This window comes from Phascolarctos cinereus, unplaced genomic scaffold, assembly GCF_003287225.1.
Source record: "Phascolarctos cinereus isolate Bilbo 61053 unplaced genomic scaffold, phaCin_HiC Scaffold_3;HRSCAF=262, whole genome shotgun sequence".
NCBI classification, from domain to species: domain Eukaryota; kingdom Metazoa; phylum Chordata; class Mammalia; order Diprotodontia; family Phascolarctidae; genus Phascolarctos; species Phascolarctos cinereus.
This window is the reverse complement of record NW_027555736.1, coordinates 210,276,930-210,291,784: the sequence shown is the minus strand read 5'-3', so window position 1 is coordinate 210,291,784 and position 14,855 is coordinate 210,276,930. Positions and strand designations below refer to the sequence as shown.

The window sequence follows — 14,855 nt, the reverse complement described above, 5'->3', positions numbered from 1 at the left end:
CAGTGGAGTCCATACCACAAAAAAGTTTCATAACTCCTGCAGTAAACCTAGAAAGGGGTCAAGTTGTAGAGAGACTAAAAGGCTAAACAGAGACGTTTATATTGAATACTAGAATTAATAGGGAGCCAGTGGAGTTGGAGGGGGCAGGAATAGCGGTTAACATGACCAGACCTTCCCTTTAGGAAAACCAGTTCGGTGGTCTTGTGGAGGATAGCTTGGAGTGGGTAGAGGCTGAAGGCTTAGGAGATCAAATAGGAAACTTAATTTTAGTGGTTCACTCTTGTAATAGGGTGGTGGCTGAATGAGTGGAAAAGAGGGGACGTATGTAAGAGATGTTGTAAAGGTAAAAAGGATCAGAGTTGGCAATTGATTAACTGTGTGGCATGAGTGAGAATGAGGAGTTGAAAATGACATCAAGACAATGATGCTCTTGATGGTAATAGCTAAGTTTGGAAGAAGGGTAATTTTGAGGAGAAAGATAGTGAGTTACCCAACTTACTAGAGAACTTCCTCTTATTTTTTTTTTTATCTAGAGCTACTGATGTACCACTTAGATTCTTCACTGTTATCTCCCATTCTTACTACGTGATTGACCCATCTCCTTTGCCTGTCATCCATATCCTGAAGGACATCTTTTACACTATTGTTAGATACATTTCACATGCTGGATTAAATATTTAACATTCACCATGCCCTTGATAATATCTCTTGAATTTAATAGGAATTTTATCAGTATTTTTTTTCCCTTTCCTGGCATTTCATGGAACTGAGTCAGCTTTCTTTATATATTTATTTATTTAGTTTTAGTTTTCAACATTGACTTTTTTATAATAAATTTATTTAGTTTTAGTTTTCAACATTCACTTCCATAAGACTTTGAGTTCCAAATTTTCTCCTCATCTCTCCCCTCCTCCTACTCCAAGACAGCACATAAATTGATATAGCCTCAACATATACATTCATATTAAACCTATTTTCACAGTAGTCATATGTAAAGAAGAACTAGAACAAATGGGAGAAATCACAAGAAAGAAGAAAAAAAAACCAGAGAGCAAATAATATGCTTTGATCTGCATTCAGACTGCATAGTTCTTTTTCTGGATGTGGACAGCATTTTCCATCATAAGTCTTTTGGAGTTGCTTTTGGAGTTACTTAGATCTTTGCATTGCTGAGAAGAGATAAGTCTGTCAAAGTTCGTTGTCACACAGTATGGCTGTTACTTTGTACAATGTTCTGGTTCTGCTCACTTCGGTCGGCATCAGTTCACATACGCCTTACCAGGTTTTTCTGAAGTCTTCCTGCTCATCATTTCTTATAGCACAATAGTATTCCATTACATTCATATACCACAACTTGATCAGCCATTCCCCAGCTGATGAACGTTCCCTTAATTTCTAGTCCTTTGCCAACACAAAAAGAGCTGCTATAAATATGTTTGTACATGTGGGTCCTTTTCCTATTTGTATGATTTCTTTGGGGTACAGACCTAGAAGTGGTATTGCTGGATCAAAGGGTATGCACATTGTATAGTCCTATGTGCATAGCTCTAAATTGCTCTCCAGAATGGTTGGATCAGTTCACAACTCCACCAACAATGCATTAGTGTTCCACTTTTCTCACGTCTTCTCCAGCATTTATCATTTTCCTGTTTGTCATGTTAGCCAATCTGATAGGTACCTCAGTGGTTAGGTTCCTCTGTGATGGTATCTCAGAGTTGTTTTGATTTGCATTTCTCTAATCAATAGTGATTTAGTGCATTTTTTCATATGACTATAGATAGCTTTAATTTCTTCATCTGAAAATTGCCTGTTCATATCCTTTGACTGTTTATCAATTGGGGAATGACTTGTATTCTTATGAACTTGACTCAGTTCTCTTATCTATTTTAGAAATGAGGCCTTTATCAGAGACAGTGGTTGTAAAAATTCTTTTTCAGTGTTCTGCTTACCTCTTAATCTTGGTTGCATTGGCTTTGTTTGTGCAAAAACTTTTCAATTTAATGTAATCAAAATTATCCATTTTGCATTTCATAATGTTCTTTATCTCTTGTTTGTTCATAAATTCTTCGGTCTCCATAAGTCTGACAGGTAAACTGTTCCTTGCTCTCCCAGTTTGCTTATGGTATCACCCTTTATATCTAAATCGTGTACCCATTTTTACTTTATTTTGGTATAGGGTATAAGATGTTGGTCTGTGCCTAGTTTCTGCCATACTATTTTCCAGTTTTCCTAGCAGTTTTTGTCAGATAGTGAGTTCTTATCCCAGAAGTTGGAGTAGATTACTGTAGTCATTGACCGCTGTGTTCTGTGTACCTAACCTACCATTCTATTTCTTAGCCACTACCAAGTAGTTTTGATGATTGCTGCTTTATAATAAAATTTAAGAACTGATATAGCTAGGCCATTTTGAGTCAGCTTTCTAGTTAGATGATTGTATTCAGAATTTCTAGTAATAATTATATTCCATATCTATTAGGCCAGTAATAGGAACACTTATGGAAGAAAGAAAGAAAAATAAAACTTTTTTTGTCCAGGATGTTTTTGGTTAAAAAAATGTTATCATGTACTCTTTCAAGAGCTATATGTTTTTTAATAATTAACTTAAGAACCTCAGGTATGTAACTGTTTTTCTCAAATTTTCTATTATAATGAGCTATTTTATTGCTGTTATTTCTCCTTTGTTTAGATGAAGAGCTTCCTGATTATATCATGGTAATGGTGGCTAACAAGAAAAGTCAAGAGCAAATGACTGAGGACCTTTCCCTTTTTCTAGGGAATAACACAGTTAGATTTACTGTATGGTACGTCTATATATGTTTACAGAACAAACTATTTCGATGTCTTTTTTTTTTTACGTATAAGGTATAAAGCTTGGGGACATTTTCTCTCATAGAGTGAGATCATTAAAATATTCCATTCGGAATCAGTATGTCATGTAATTTTCATATATCTTCCAAATAAATACCTGATAAATGTGGTAGTGTTTTCAAGCTACAAGATTCAGTGAATCTTCTTTTTGGTTTTTCTTCATTTGCAAGAGTAATGTTTTTTAATCTAATTAGACTTTAGCTTCCCTTATCTGTTTTCTTCTCTCTTTCTTCCCTGCCCTCTGCAAGCTATGTAAAAGGACATACACATTGGCATATGGGAGTCAAGTCGTCATCAGTTTCCTGTAGGTTCAAGATTTAAAGATGATACAAATCATAAGGATTCAAACAGTAGTAGTTTAATGAGAATAAATGAAACTGTATCTCATTATAAAACCCTCTCCCCTATTCAGATGTTACTGTCTTCTGGTATCCTATAGTGTACGCTAGTTTTTGCACGCAGATCATTTTATTTTGATTACCTGCTAGTAGTAGCTTTTATATTTGTTGTTCTTGAGTCATTTTGGTTGTGGCCATCTCTCCATGATCCCATTTGGGGGTTTTTCTTGGCCAAGATACTGGAGTGATTTGCCATTTCCTTCTTCAGTTTATTTTACAGATGAGGAAACTGAGGCAGACAGGGTTAGATGACTTGCCCTGGGTCACACAGCTAGTAAGTGTCTAAGGCCGATTTGAAATCCCAGCTTCCTGACTCCAGGTCTAACACTCTATCCACTCACCACCTAGCTGCCCTTGCTTTTATTTTTAGAGGCCTAGGAAATGTCTAGTTAGTATTATTCCTCTCTTATTTTTAATTTATCTGCAAATTTGAGACCATCTGATATTTTGCTTTCACAGTAGAGTGGTGAAGTCAGTTCAGATTGAAGGGGATATGTAAAAAAAAGTCAAGCTGAACATAATATAGATTCGTAGTTTCATATACTATCCTTTTTCCTATTCTTTATGAAAATGTTTGTCAAGTTTATGATAAAAAATAATTTAAAAAAAGTTTAATGTGAGTAGGTGGTAAGGAAATCAAGAGAGTGAGTAGGAAGGAATTTAGCAGTGAATGATAGGAAAGTTATAAACTTCAGGGAATGGGAGAGCCAGGGAAGGATTTTCTGATAAGGAAGACCTGAACATGTTTATAAGTATCTGAGAGGAAAGTAGGTAAGGAGAGATTGATTGAAGAAATTGGAGATAATCAATGAAGCAGTTTTTGGTATCTTTTGGTAAAAAGGGATCCTTTTTGATTGGAGCTAAGTAGGGAAATCATGATTGAAAATGTGGAAAGGTTATAAAGTGTGGATTAGGGGAGGTAAAAGAGCTCGTAAGAAGGTCTTCAGTTCATTAAAGTAGCAAGTGAGTTTATCTGCTAAGTGGGAGGCAAGAACTGTGATAGAGTTTGTGGCTTGAGAAGTAGGTTTGAAAATGTCTTTGGGGGAGTGTGATGGATGTAAAAATTTTTTCTAGGTGTATTGATTTTGTGAAAGAGCTTTTAAATTTGTAGTTGAAATTTTTTCTTTGGTTATGACTTCTTTTGGGGGGGAGTATCAAAGATGAGTAGGGATTCTCATGTGACACTAAGGACCTACGTGAAGTTAGATAAAATTAAGTATTTAGTGGACCTAGTTAGCATGGTTTGATGATTTTCCCCTGGATCTAAAGCACAAAAGCAAGGCATGAAGGGTGATCCTAGGTGGAAGTTTAGTAGTATAGTCTGAAGAGCAGAAGTGGAAGATAGCAAGCACTTTATTGAACTGGTTAACAGTCAGGTCAAGATGGAAAGGGAGTAAAGTGAAGCCATAACAGGGCAGTGGACTGGGAAAACAGTACAGGATAGAGAGACTGGAGGTTGTTTTGAGGATGAAGAGGGGTGAGACATGGGGAGAAGTAGAGGTTGTGATTAGAGAATGAAATTTCACAGTTAAAGATTTTGGATTTAGACTGTACCATTACCCAAAATTGTTTCAAGTTGTATCTACTGTGTGTGCTTGATTGAGGTAGACTGGAAGAAATTAAGGAAGTTGGTCAACTTGTTTTGTTTAAAGGATCATTGGATTGAATATTGAAGGACCTAAGGATATGGTCAAGGATCATGGCATCATACATATACAGCTGGAAGATTTAGAAGTCATTTGGTCCAACCCTTAATTTTATAGATGAAGAACCTGAGGGCCAGAGAGATTCAGTAACTTGCCCAGGGTAATGTTGCAAGCAAGTGACTGAGACAGAATCTGAATTCAGATCTTCTTAACTCCATTGCCCTAACTACTATGTGACTTCATTGCTTAGGGGTTTGGGATGGAAAAGACTATTGTGGGCAAGGTACTGAACTCTTTAAGAGAGAGCTGGAGATGACAGCAATTAAGAATAGAAAGGTCATCTGAATGGACAGAACAAACTTCATAGGAGGAGAGATTGCTGTGTGATGACAGCACAGGGAAGATCTGAAAGTGAGGAGTGTGCCAACAAATAACTCTTGGCCCAGTGTTAGGGCATGTGAGGAGGGACCAGTGCTTCATTGATGAAGTTTCGTCAGGGAGAAGCCAGGTTTCACCCAGGGCTTTAGGATGGAATGGATTATGAGAGTAGGCATTCTAGGTTGAAGGAGAGTTTGTTCACTATAGATCAGACTTCTGAAGGTCTCAGTGGATGGGAAAGTCAGAACAGTAATAGCAGCTAGGATAGGGTAAGATTGATTTGATTGGGATGAGAATTCTGGGGGAGATGGGGAAGTAGAGGTTTTGTTTAGTCAGATGGCAGTTCTGAATTAAAAGCATTAGAGGGGAATGTGAATTTTATCATAGGATAGGAGAAATGTGATGTATGGAGAAACTTGTAGACTAAACAGGCCCCAAAGTTCTATTTACAACATTGGTGTAAAGGAGGCTTCTTCTGTCAGCGGTATTTCCTAGGTGGAACCCAGTAAGTTGATGGAGGGTGGGGAGAAGGAATGGGAGAATTCTGAAGTGAACCAGTCCTCAGCAGTTTCTTTTTTAGCTTTTCCCCTCTCCAGATAGAGTCTCTTTTGTTAAGAGTAGAGAATGGGAGGGCCGGTGGTTATGGCCGCCAGGAGGTTCATAAAGTGAGGGTGGTTTTAGCCAGTTCTCTTTTTGGGGTTATCTATAAACCTGTCGCATTAATTATTTTTCTTTTATAAACTTTAAAGCTATCAACATAATTAGTCAAATAAACATGTAAAACAAGAGGTAAAATCTCATTGAAAGCCCTTAGCCTTTAGTAAGATGGAACCAAATGAGTTAACAAAAAAGACAACAAGCAAAGAACCAGCTTTCTGAAGTTCCATCATCTTTGATCTTTTTCTTTTGTCCTTCCTTTTTCCTCTTTTCCACTTTCTGGTAACATTAATTTTGAACAGAATGCTCTCAGTAAAGGGTTTTACCATATTTTAATATAGCTTATAACTCAATGCCCCTCAGAACTAAGGCATGCAGAAGATTATGTAGGTGATTAAATTTAGAGGATATCTAATTATGAATATATGAAAATATGCAGTGATTTTAGTCACGTGTATTATTACTTCAGGGCTTGGTAATTCAGTGTCTGTATTCCTTATGAGACAATGAAATGAGGTAGTCATGGTCAAATGATGCTTCTTTTTCTTATGGTGAAAGCTCTAGGTATTGAAATCAGCCAAGAAAAATCTTCTAAATTTGGTTGACTTCTGCAAGGTTAGTAGAGTCAGAAGCAGAAAAGTCAGCTCTACAAAAAAATCTGTGCAATATGACAGTCAATTTTAATACTGTTTATCCATTTTAAAAGAGTGATCCTGTAATATCATCATATTTGTGATAGGAATTTAAGGGAAGAGGACAGTTGAATGAAATTAACTTGAATTTAGAAAGATTTTTCTTTTTTCTTTTAGGCTTCATGGTGTATTAGATAAACTTCGCTCTGTAACTACTGGTAAGATCTATTATAATGTCAATTTGGAATTTGCAAGATATTTTTCTTTCTCTGCTATTTTAATAGCATTTGTGCTCTTTTGAAAAGAAAAGATGACTTTTAAAACAGTGGTCTAAATGGCTATTAAAAAATACTTCCATGAATTGAAATCACAGTAAAATTATCTTCATTTCAAGTATTTTAGAATAATCTTAAGACAGACCATTTTCTTTCACAGAGCCTTCCAGTCTAAAATCTTCTGAGACCAATATCTTTGAAAGTAGTTTGCCTTCAAACAAGACCAGTTTAAGTGGAGGAGATGAAAGAAGACATGAGGACACAATGCTACCTCTTGCTGTTTCTAGCACTCGATCTGAAAAAAATGATTCCAGAGTTTCTACAAGTTCACAAGATCACAGAACCTCTACTATCAGGTAAGAATCTGATGCCCAGTACATAACACACAATAGCCACTTAACATTTACTAGCTGTGTGACCCAGGACAAGTCACTGAACCTTTCTGAACCTCAATTTCCTCATTTGTAAAATGAGGATGTTGGACTTAATAATTAACATCAAGGGCCCCTTCCAACTCCCCTTCCAACTCTTAAATCTGATCTCCTAAATATAGTATGAGTGAGTATAAAGAGATTAGTTATCTTGAATTTTAGAAAATATGGAGGCATAGCCAGTAAAAAAAGATTATAACCTACTTTTGTTAAGTGAAATAATGCAGAATTAGGATGTTCTTAGGAGAATATTATCTGTTGCCAATACATTAGTTTAAGCCAAAGTACAAAGAATAAAAAGGAAACTAAAGTACTTTTTTGGGTAGTCTGAAAAAGTGACTGCTAAACTCTTGATTTTCCATTCTTTGTTTTCATAATCATTCTTTGGAAATGTTTTAAGTTCTTAGTCATAGTTTAATCTGTTTTCTTTTTAAATAGGCAGCCTTATGATGATGGAACTGCAGCTCGACTCATGTCAACGGTGAAACCTCTCCGAGAGCTAGCCCCTTCTGAAGATGTAATTGATATTAAACCAGAACCAGATGATCTCATTGATGAAGACCTAAATTTTGTTCAGGAAAACACTCTTTTATCACGGAAAAAACCTATTGTGACAGTTACATACAGTTCTTCTCGTCCTTCTGTTGAAATCTACCGACCTCCGGGAAGTCGAAATACAGATAGCAATGCACATTTACACAGGTTGCATTTGCAGCAGCAGAACAGTATACAGACTGGCAAGCAGCTAGACGTACAGACCAGCAGGTCATTTGAAACAGTACATCTGTGTGAATCAGAAGCATTTAGTGGCTTAGCAGAGACCTATAGGCCTATCACCAAAGCAAACTCTGATAAAATAAGCAATGAGGTTTGTATAAAGGCATAAAATTTAGCTTTTTTAATACTTGTGATAGATAGGTAGGATGATAGCAATTAGGATCTGAAAAGATCTGGTCATTCTAAGAATATGGAGTAAGTCTAGTAAGATTAAATTTAATACAAATAAAAAGTCCTGCATGTGGGTCCCAGATATTAATTGTACACATTACAATTATGTAATTATAATTGGGGGAATATATATCTAGATCATGTGGAAATGGGGGCAATGTTAGTAAACTATAAATTCGTGTGAAAGCTACTATGCTCTTAAGCAGCGTCAATAGGTGTATAGTGTCCAAAATGTGGGAGATTAATGTTAGGGTCCCCATCTACTCTGTGTTGTCATACTAAATGTGGAGTGTTGTGTTGAGTTTTGGGTACCGCATTTTAAGAGGAACATTGACAAACTGAAAAGTATCCGAGGAAAAGATAGTGAGGAGCATCAAAACAATGGCGTAAGATTCAGTTGAATTGACTGGGGATGCTTCACCTGGAGAAGAGAAAACAACATTGCCCGCAAGCCTAATTATGGTCTTTAAAAATATTCAGTGTATGGGGCAGCTAGGGGGCGCAGTGTATAAAGCACTGGCCCTGGAGTCACGAGGACCTGAGTTCAAATGCGGCCTCAGACACATAATGCTTACTAGCTGTGTGACCCTGGGCAAGTCACTTAACCCCATTGCCTAGCCAAAAAAACCCCAAAAAACATATGCATACACACACTCACACTCTCTCTCTGTCTCTCTCTCTCTGTCTCTCTCTCTCTCTCTGTCTCTCTCTGTGTCTCTCTGCATTATCATATAGAAGTATTAGTTTTAACCTGATCCCACCGGGCAGAAATGTGACTGATGAATGGAGAAAGGCAAATTTAGTTTAATAAAAGGAGGCACTTCTAACAAAAAGGGATGTCCAAATATAGAATGTGGTGATTTGAGAGAGTACCTTTTTCCTGGATTTTTTTTTGTTTTTATGTGAGGCAAATTGGGTTAAGTGACTTGCCCAGAGTAACATGGTGAGTGAGTGTTATGTGTCTGAGGCCAGATTTGAGCTCAGGTCCTCCTGACTCCAGGGCCAGTGCTCTATCCACTGTACCACCTACCTGCCCCTCTGGAAATTTTTAGGTAATAACTTGACTACTTGTTAGGAATGTTGTAGAATGAGTTAATGTTTCAGGTATATATTGAGCTAGATGTTCTCTGAGGTCTCTTGTAGCTCTGCAGTTCAGTTAGGAGTTAGCGTTTTTAGTTGCTTTTGCCACAGAATATTCCATGATACTGTTAATCTGACTAGCTTTTAAATTTTTGCTTAAATATGTCTTGTAAGTAGAAATTTGCCATTATCTGAATAGAGAAGCACTCCTAAGTATTTCTGGTTGCAGGAAGAAAACTTTCGGAAGAGAAAGTTACCTGTGGTAAGTTCAGTTGTTAAAGTAAAAAAGTACAATAATGATGGAGAAGAGGAAGAGGAAGATGAAGAATATGGATTACGTATAGGAAGTGTGTCTAGCAGTGTGTCTGTCCCAGCAAAGCCTGAAAGAAGGTATGTGAATAACATGTAAACTAGTATTCATAATTTGCTCATTTGGGAAACATGTACTTTCCACTTAAATCTTAACACTAGTGTGTCATTGTGGCTTAGAGGTGACCTTGATTTTTTTTTAACTTAAATAAGTAGTTGTTGAATGGGAGAGCTGCAAGTTCTGGCAGGTCCTTCCAAGCTGGACACTTTTCAAATAGGGGTATTATGTAGGATGGTATGTCTGTCATCTTAGGACAACCCTAGCTAAATTGGGGAGATGACTCATGACTAGATTGTTTCCAGGGTGATAAGATTTTTAGGCATAACAATTCTTTCATTTTTTTGAATAATCTTTTATGTTTTTCCCCAATTAATGTAAAAATATTTTTGTAACATTTAGTTTTTAAAAATTTTGAGTTTCAAGGTATAGCAATTCTTGAAGATCATCTTCTAAGTTTTAAGTTGTTAGTTTTGATCTAGGTTGAGGAAAATACTGCTCATTCCGACTTCAAGTAACTAAAGTATAGTCTAAAATAGTATTGTAGATAAAAACAGTAACTGATATAAACAGATGATTATGAATGGATAGGTGAGGTGAGACATTGTTTATATTTCAGGTGGAATTCTATGCACATTTTGGCAAAATTTTGGGTTAAGATTATTTTGTTTTTTGAGTATCAAGTACTAAGTTGGCACTGTATATATCTTCTAAAAGTTGAAGTTAATTTATTCAAAATGTAAGACAAAACTGTAACAAAAGGAATAGCTACCTAAAAGATAGGTAACTCAGAGAATTCCTCTTCTGAGAACAAATATCTACTAAAAGTGAATTTCTTCAAACCTTACTTTTTTAGGCCTTCGCTCCCACCATCCAAACAAGCTAACAAGAACCTAATATTAAAAGCTATATCAGAAGCTCAGGAATCTGTTACAAAAACAACCAACTATTCCACAGGTAATTTAGCTATTTGCTCTGCTTATGTTGCAGTAAACTTATAGCTTGAGAGAATGTCATTGATAACTCTGGTGTGTAGCGAAAAGAAGACTTAAGTTGTGGTAAAGGGAGGTTGCATGGAGATTAAAGGCTTTTGTCACATCAAGAACCAAGAATGAGGTGAGAAGCAGGAAAATGTTTTTAAGAGGAGCATTGGTACAGCAAGATATGGTAACATTCAAGAGGTTATTTCAAATAGATGAAAGTAAGATCATCAACCATTGTTTAAATTTTTAAAGAAGGAATTTGAATTAAGAAAATATTTTAACTGAGAGAAATTAAAGTAGTTTCAGTTTCATTTAATCCAAACTATTAGTGTATGAACAAGTTTCTCCTTTCTCATCTCTTCCCTTACTTCTTCCATTAATGTAAAAAAACAAACATAAGGCAGAGAACTGAATCTGTTATATATATTTAATATGTATAAATATATAATATTCATATATATAAATAATATAAATTATATAATATATATTTTTTCCCTCTGTAATTGATGAATGATGATAGCACCAGATTTATGAGAAAAAAGACCGTAACTCATAAAAATCACCTTTTTTTCTTTAAGGGAAATTTAAGAGTAAAATTATGCTTTTTGCATAATTCTTACTGTTGAGAGAATGAATTTCCAATCCGATAGCTATAATTTTGCAGTGAACTAAAACTCAAGACATTCTGCACTATGATGGCATTGCATTCTTTGCCGTCCTGCCTCTGTAACCAATGTATTAAAATTCCAGTTACCAATTTGTTGTTGACAACTAGAATTTGGGGGGCTAGCTCTTTCATGAGACCTTTGCTCTGCTTGGCTTTCTGCTTCCCCTCCTTTTCTCTCTCTGTTTACTTTGGAAATGAATGAGTGAATGAATGAATGAAGCATTTATTACACATTTACTGTGTGCAAAGTACTGTGGTAAGCGCAGGAGATACAAATAGAAAAGTGAGCCAGTCTCCACTCTCAAGGAGCTCACATTCTAATGGGAGAGACAACACACATGGAAAGGTCCCCTGGTCCTTGGGGTGCAATGGCAAAGAGATGGTAATGCCTCTTCTTTAGTGTCATTTCCACTAATATAAAATCATATCAGTTTCTGATGTTGAAACACTTTACAGTGCCAAAGACTTCGGTGATAAGAATTTTCTGGGTCTTTAGTAGGTGTAGCCATAGCACTTGCAGGAACGGTTGGCAAAACTCCATACTTCCTGGGATGATGGCTATGGGTACTGGATTGGAAGCTTTGCTCTTCCAAAGACTCTTGGGTTCTGAATTCTGGGCTTTCGCCTCAGGGCCTGAGGATAGATGATGGTCAAGGTAGAGGTGCTGGTTTGATTTGCCTGGCTTGTGCTGCGTTCTCTCTCCCTCAGTATGTTTTGCTGCTTGTCTGTCCTATGAGTAGCAGTTGGTTGGTGGTTGGTGAGGTTGGCTGTACCCCTTTTCCTTGGATAATTCCTATGAGGACTGGACTGCAAGCAGAACTGGTGTTCTTGGGGCATTGCCACTCCGAGGACTCCTAGGAGTTCTGGGCTACTAGTGGCAGTTGATCATCAGCTGTTGCTTGTAGTGAGGAGGAAGGTAGACCTTCTCTCCACAATGAGTTTTCTCCACTTGAAGGCTGTAGGGGCTGTGCTGGAAGCAGGTCTGATGGTTTGGGCTACAGTCCTATCATTAGAATTTTTAGGTTCAGGGTCCTTGGCTGTCTCCATCAAGGTCTAAAGGGAGGTGGTGGTCAATCAGTCAAGAAGCATTTATTAAGCATTTACTATGTGCCAGGCACTGGGATATAGAGAAAGTAACAAAACAAAACAAAACTCCCTTCTTTTGGGGATCTCACAGTCTGATAGGGGAATCAACATGTAAATAACTGTATATGAACAAGATATATATAGGATAAATTGGGGATAATCAACAGAGGGCAGGTAGTGGCAGTGAGAGGAGATTCCGTGAAAGGCTTTTTATAGAAGGTAGGATTTCAGCTGGACTTGGAGGAAGCCAGGGAAACTAATAGGTAGAAAAGATAAGAGAAGAAATTCCAGGCGTGGGGAATAGCCAGTGAAAACACTTGAGAGTCAGAAGATGGTGAACTGGAGGTCAGAGTATGTGGAGGTAAGTAAAGTGAAAAAAGACAAGAAAGGGGAGGTAAGTTGTGAAGGGCTTGGAATGCCAAACAGGATTTTATATTTGATTTGAAAGTGATAAGGAGCCATTGGAATTTATTGAGTAGGGAGTGAAGGGTGTCACTGCATTTTAGGAAGATCACTTTGGCATCTGATTGGAGATTCTTCTTGAGTGGAGAGAGACTTCTGGCAGAGAGACCAAAAGTAAGCTATTGTGGTAGTGCAGGTGAGAAATGCTGAGAACTTGCATAGGAGTGGTGTCAGTGTTAGAGGACATGGGTATATAAGAGATGTTAAAAAGGTAAAATCAATTGGACTTGGCGAAAAATTGAATATGAGGAGAAAGAGTTTAATGAATAATAACCTAGATTGTAAGCCTGAGTGACTTGGAGGATAGTGTTATATCCTCATCATAAGGTGATGGAGGTGATGGTTTGACTTGCTTAGCATGTACTACCTCGTCTTTCTTCTTCAGGGTGCCTTGCTGCTTCAGCTACGCTGAAGAGAGTTAATTACTATCTGTCAGCTTTTGTTTAAAATAAAGATCCCTCCCAAGAAAAATTTAACCCTGAATATACGATTGAACATTCTGGAGCCAAATGGCTTGGATTGCCAGAGTGTTCTTTCTGCATGAGACTGGAGCAAAGATGAAAAATACCTGGAATTTCAAAATGCGTTGACCTGATTTACATTCATTCTTCCTTTCCATTTCATCACCAATATTCATAACAGTGAAGAAGGGTAGTAGTATTAAGTGTCTTGAAAATCAATGAGAAACTAGTTGTACATAAATCCATCTTTAAAGAAAGAGCTTTGACATTTTTCCTAACCCTAGACCATAGGAGTTAGGATGTGAAGTCCTCATGATATCATGAGGATTAGTCAGTGATAAGTGTAGGTGTGTGTAGATTATTGTTATATGATAGATATACATTTGGAATAGGAATAATGGTTACCTTCTCTCCATCCTGTCAGAGATGCCGTAGCCATAAATAAGGCAATGTTGAACTACTTTAGTCTTCATGAAACATTATATAATCTTAAGGTGATGTTACTGTTAGATATGATGACATTCAAAATTGAGATTTGAAATGCAGTAATACCATTTGTATATTTCTCTCTTGTGTGAAAGTCCCACAGAAACAGACGGTTCCAGTTGCTCCCCGAACTCGTACTGCTCAGGAAGAATCTCTGATAGAAGTGGTCCAGGGGCAAAGCAGGCTGCCCAGATTAAGTCCCCCAATTCAACTAGAGGAAGCAAAAGAACAGAGTGTAGAAAGAATTCAAGGTAATGGTAAAGTGATACTCAGTTTTTTATTGCACATTTCCTCAAATGAAATTACATTTGCTGTACTGTTAGAAAAATAATTAACCCAACCTTAAATTTAAAAACTTAGAAGGAGCCTATGAAGAGGTCTACAGTTTCTTATCTCAAGGAGCATCTGTATCTAATGTGTGTGAGAAACATTGTATCCTTACATTTTTAATAATAGCTAACATTTACATAGCGCTTTGAGGTTTGTAAAGCGCTTTACAAATAATATCTCATTTTATCCTCACTATAATCCTCAGAGATATGTACTGTTATTATCCCCATCTTCCAGAGAAGGAAACTGAAGCAGACAGAGGTTAAGTGAGTTGCCCAGAATCACACAGCTAGTAAGCATCTGAGGCCAGATTTGAACTTCCTAAATTCAGATCCAGCACTTAATAATGCTATCATTACTTAACGTTTTTCTGAGGAAGAATGTTGTATTCTTTTTCTGTCTTTTTATTAATGCCCCTACTGTTCTCCTGGGTTTAAAACATTTAGTCATTTTACATTGTTCTCTTTGATTTTCCCATTCATATATAGTCAGTAATTGAATCTCATCAGATATTCATTCTCAGGGTCTCAGATTAATTCCTTCATCTCCATACCTATTGCTCCCTAGCCTTCCACCTCTAGTCCAGGTCCTAATCACTATGCCATCATTGGTTTCTTGTCTCCAAATTTTCCCTTTGCTTTAAACCATTCTCTGCAACCATTAGCTACATTGATCTTCCTAAAATACTTTTGCCATGTTA

General features: G+C 36.9%; 1 protein-coding gene across 5 annotated transcripts in view; it reads left to right on the top strand.

The window, feature by feature from the left end:
• ZC3H14 (zinc finger CCCH-type containing 14) overlaps positions 1-14,855 on the top strand; it is a 60,785-nt gene that overhangs the window by 7,309 nt on the left and 38,621 nt on the right. For all 5 annotated transcript variants that reach the window (XM_021000378.1, XM_021000375.1, XM_021000376.1 and 2 more), the window contains exons 3-9: positions 2,687-2,801; positions 6,757-6,797; positions 7,015-7,210; positions 7,724-8,153; positions 9,543-9,703; positions 10,537-10,637; positions 13,921-14,076. In XM_021000378.1, the coding sequence (XP_020856037.1) occupies positions 2,687-2,801; positions 6,757-6,797; positions 7,015-7,210; positions 7,724-8,153; positions 9,543-9,703; positions 10,537-10,637; positions 13,921-14,076 (1,200 nt within the window). The remainder of the gene's footprint in view (positions 1-2,686; positions 2,802-6,756; positions 6,798-7,014; positions 7,211-7,723; positions 8,154-9,542; positions 9,704-10,536; positions 10,638-13,920; positions 14,077-14,855) is intronic.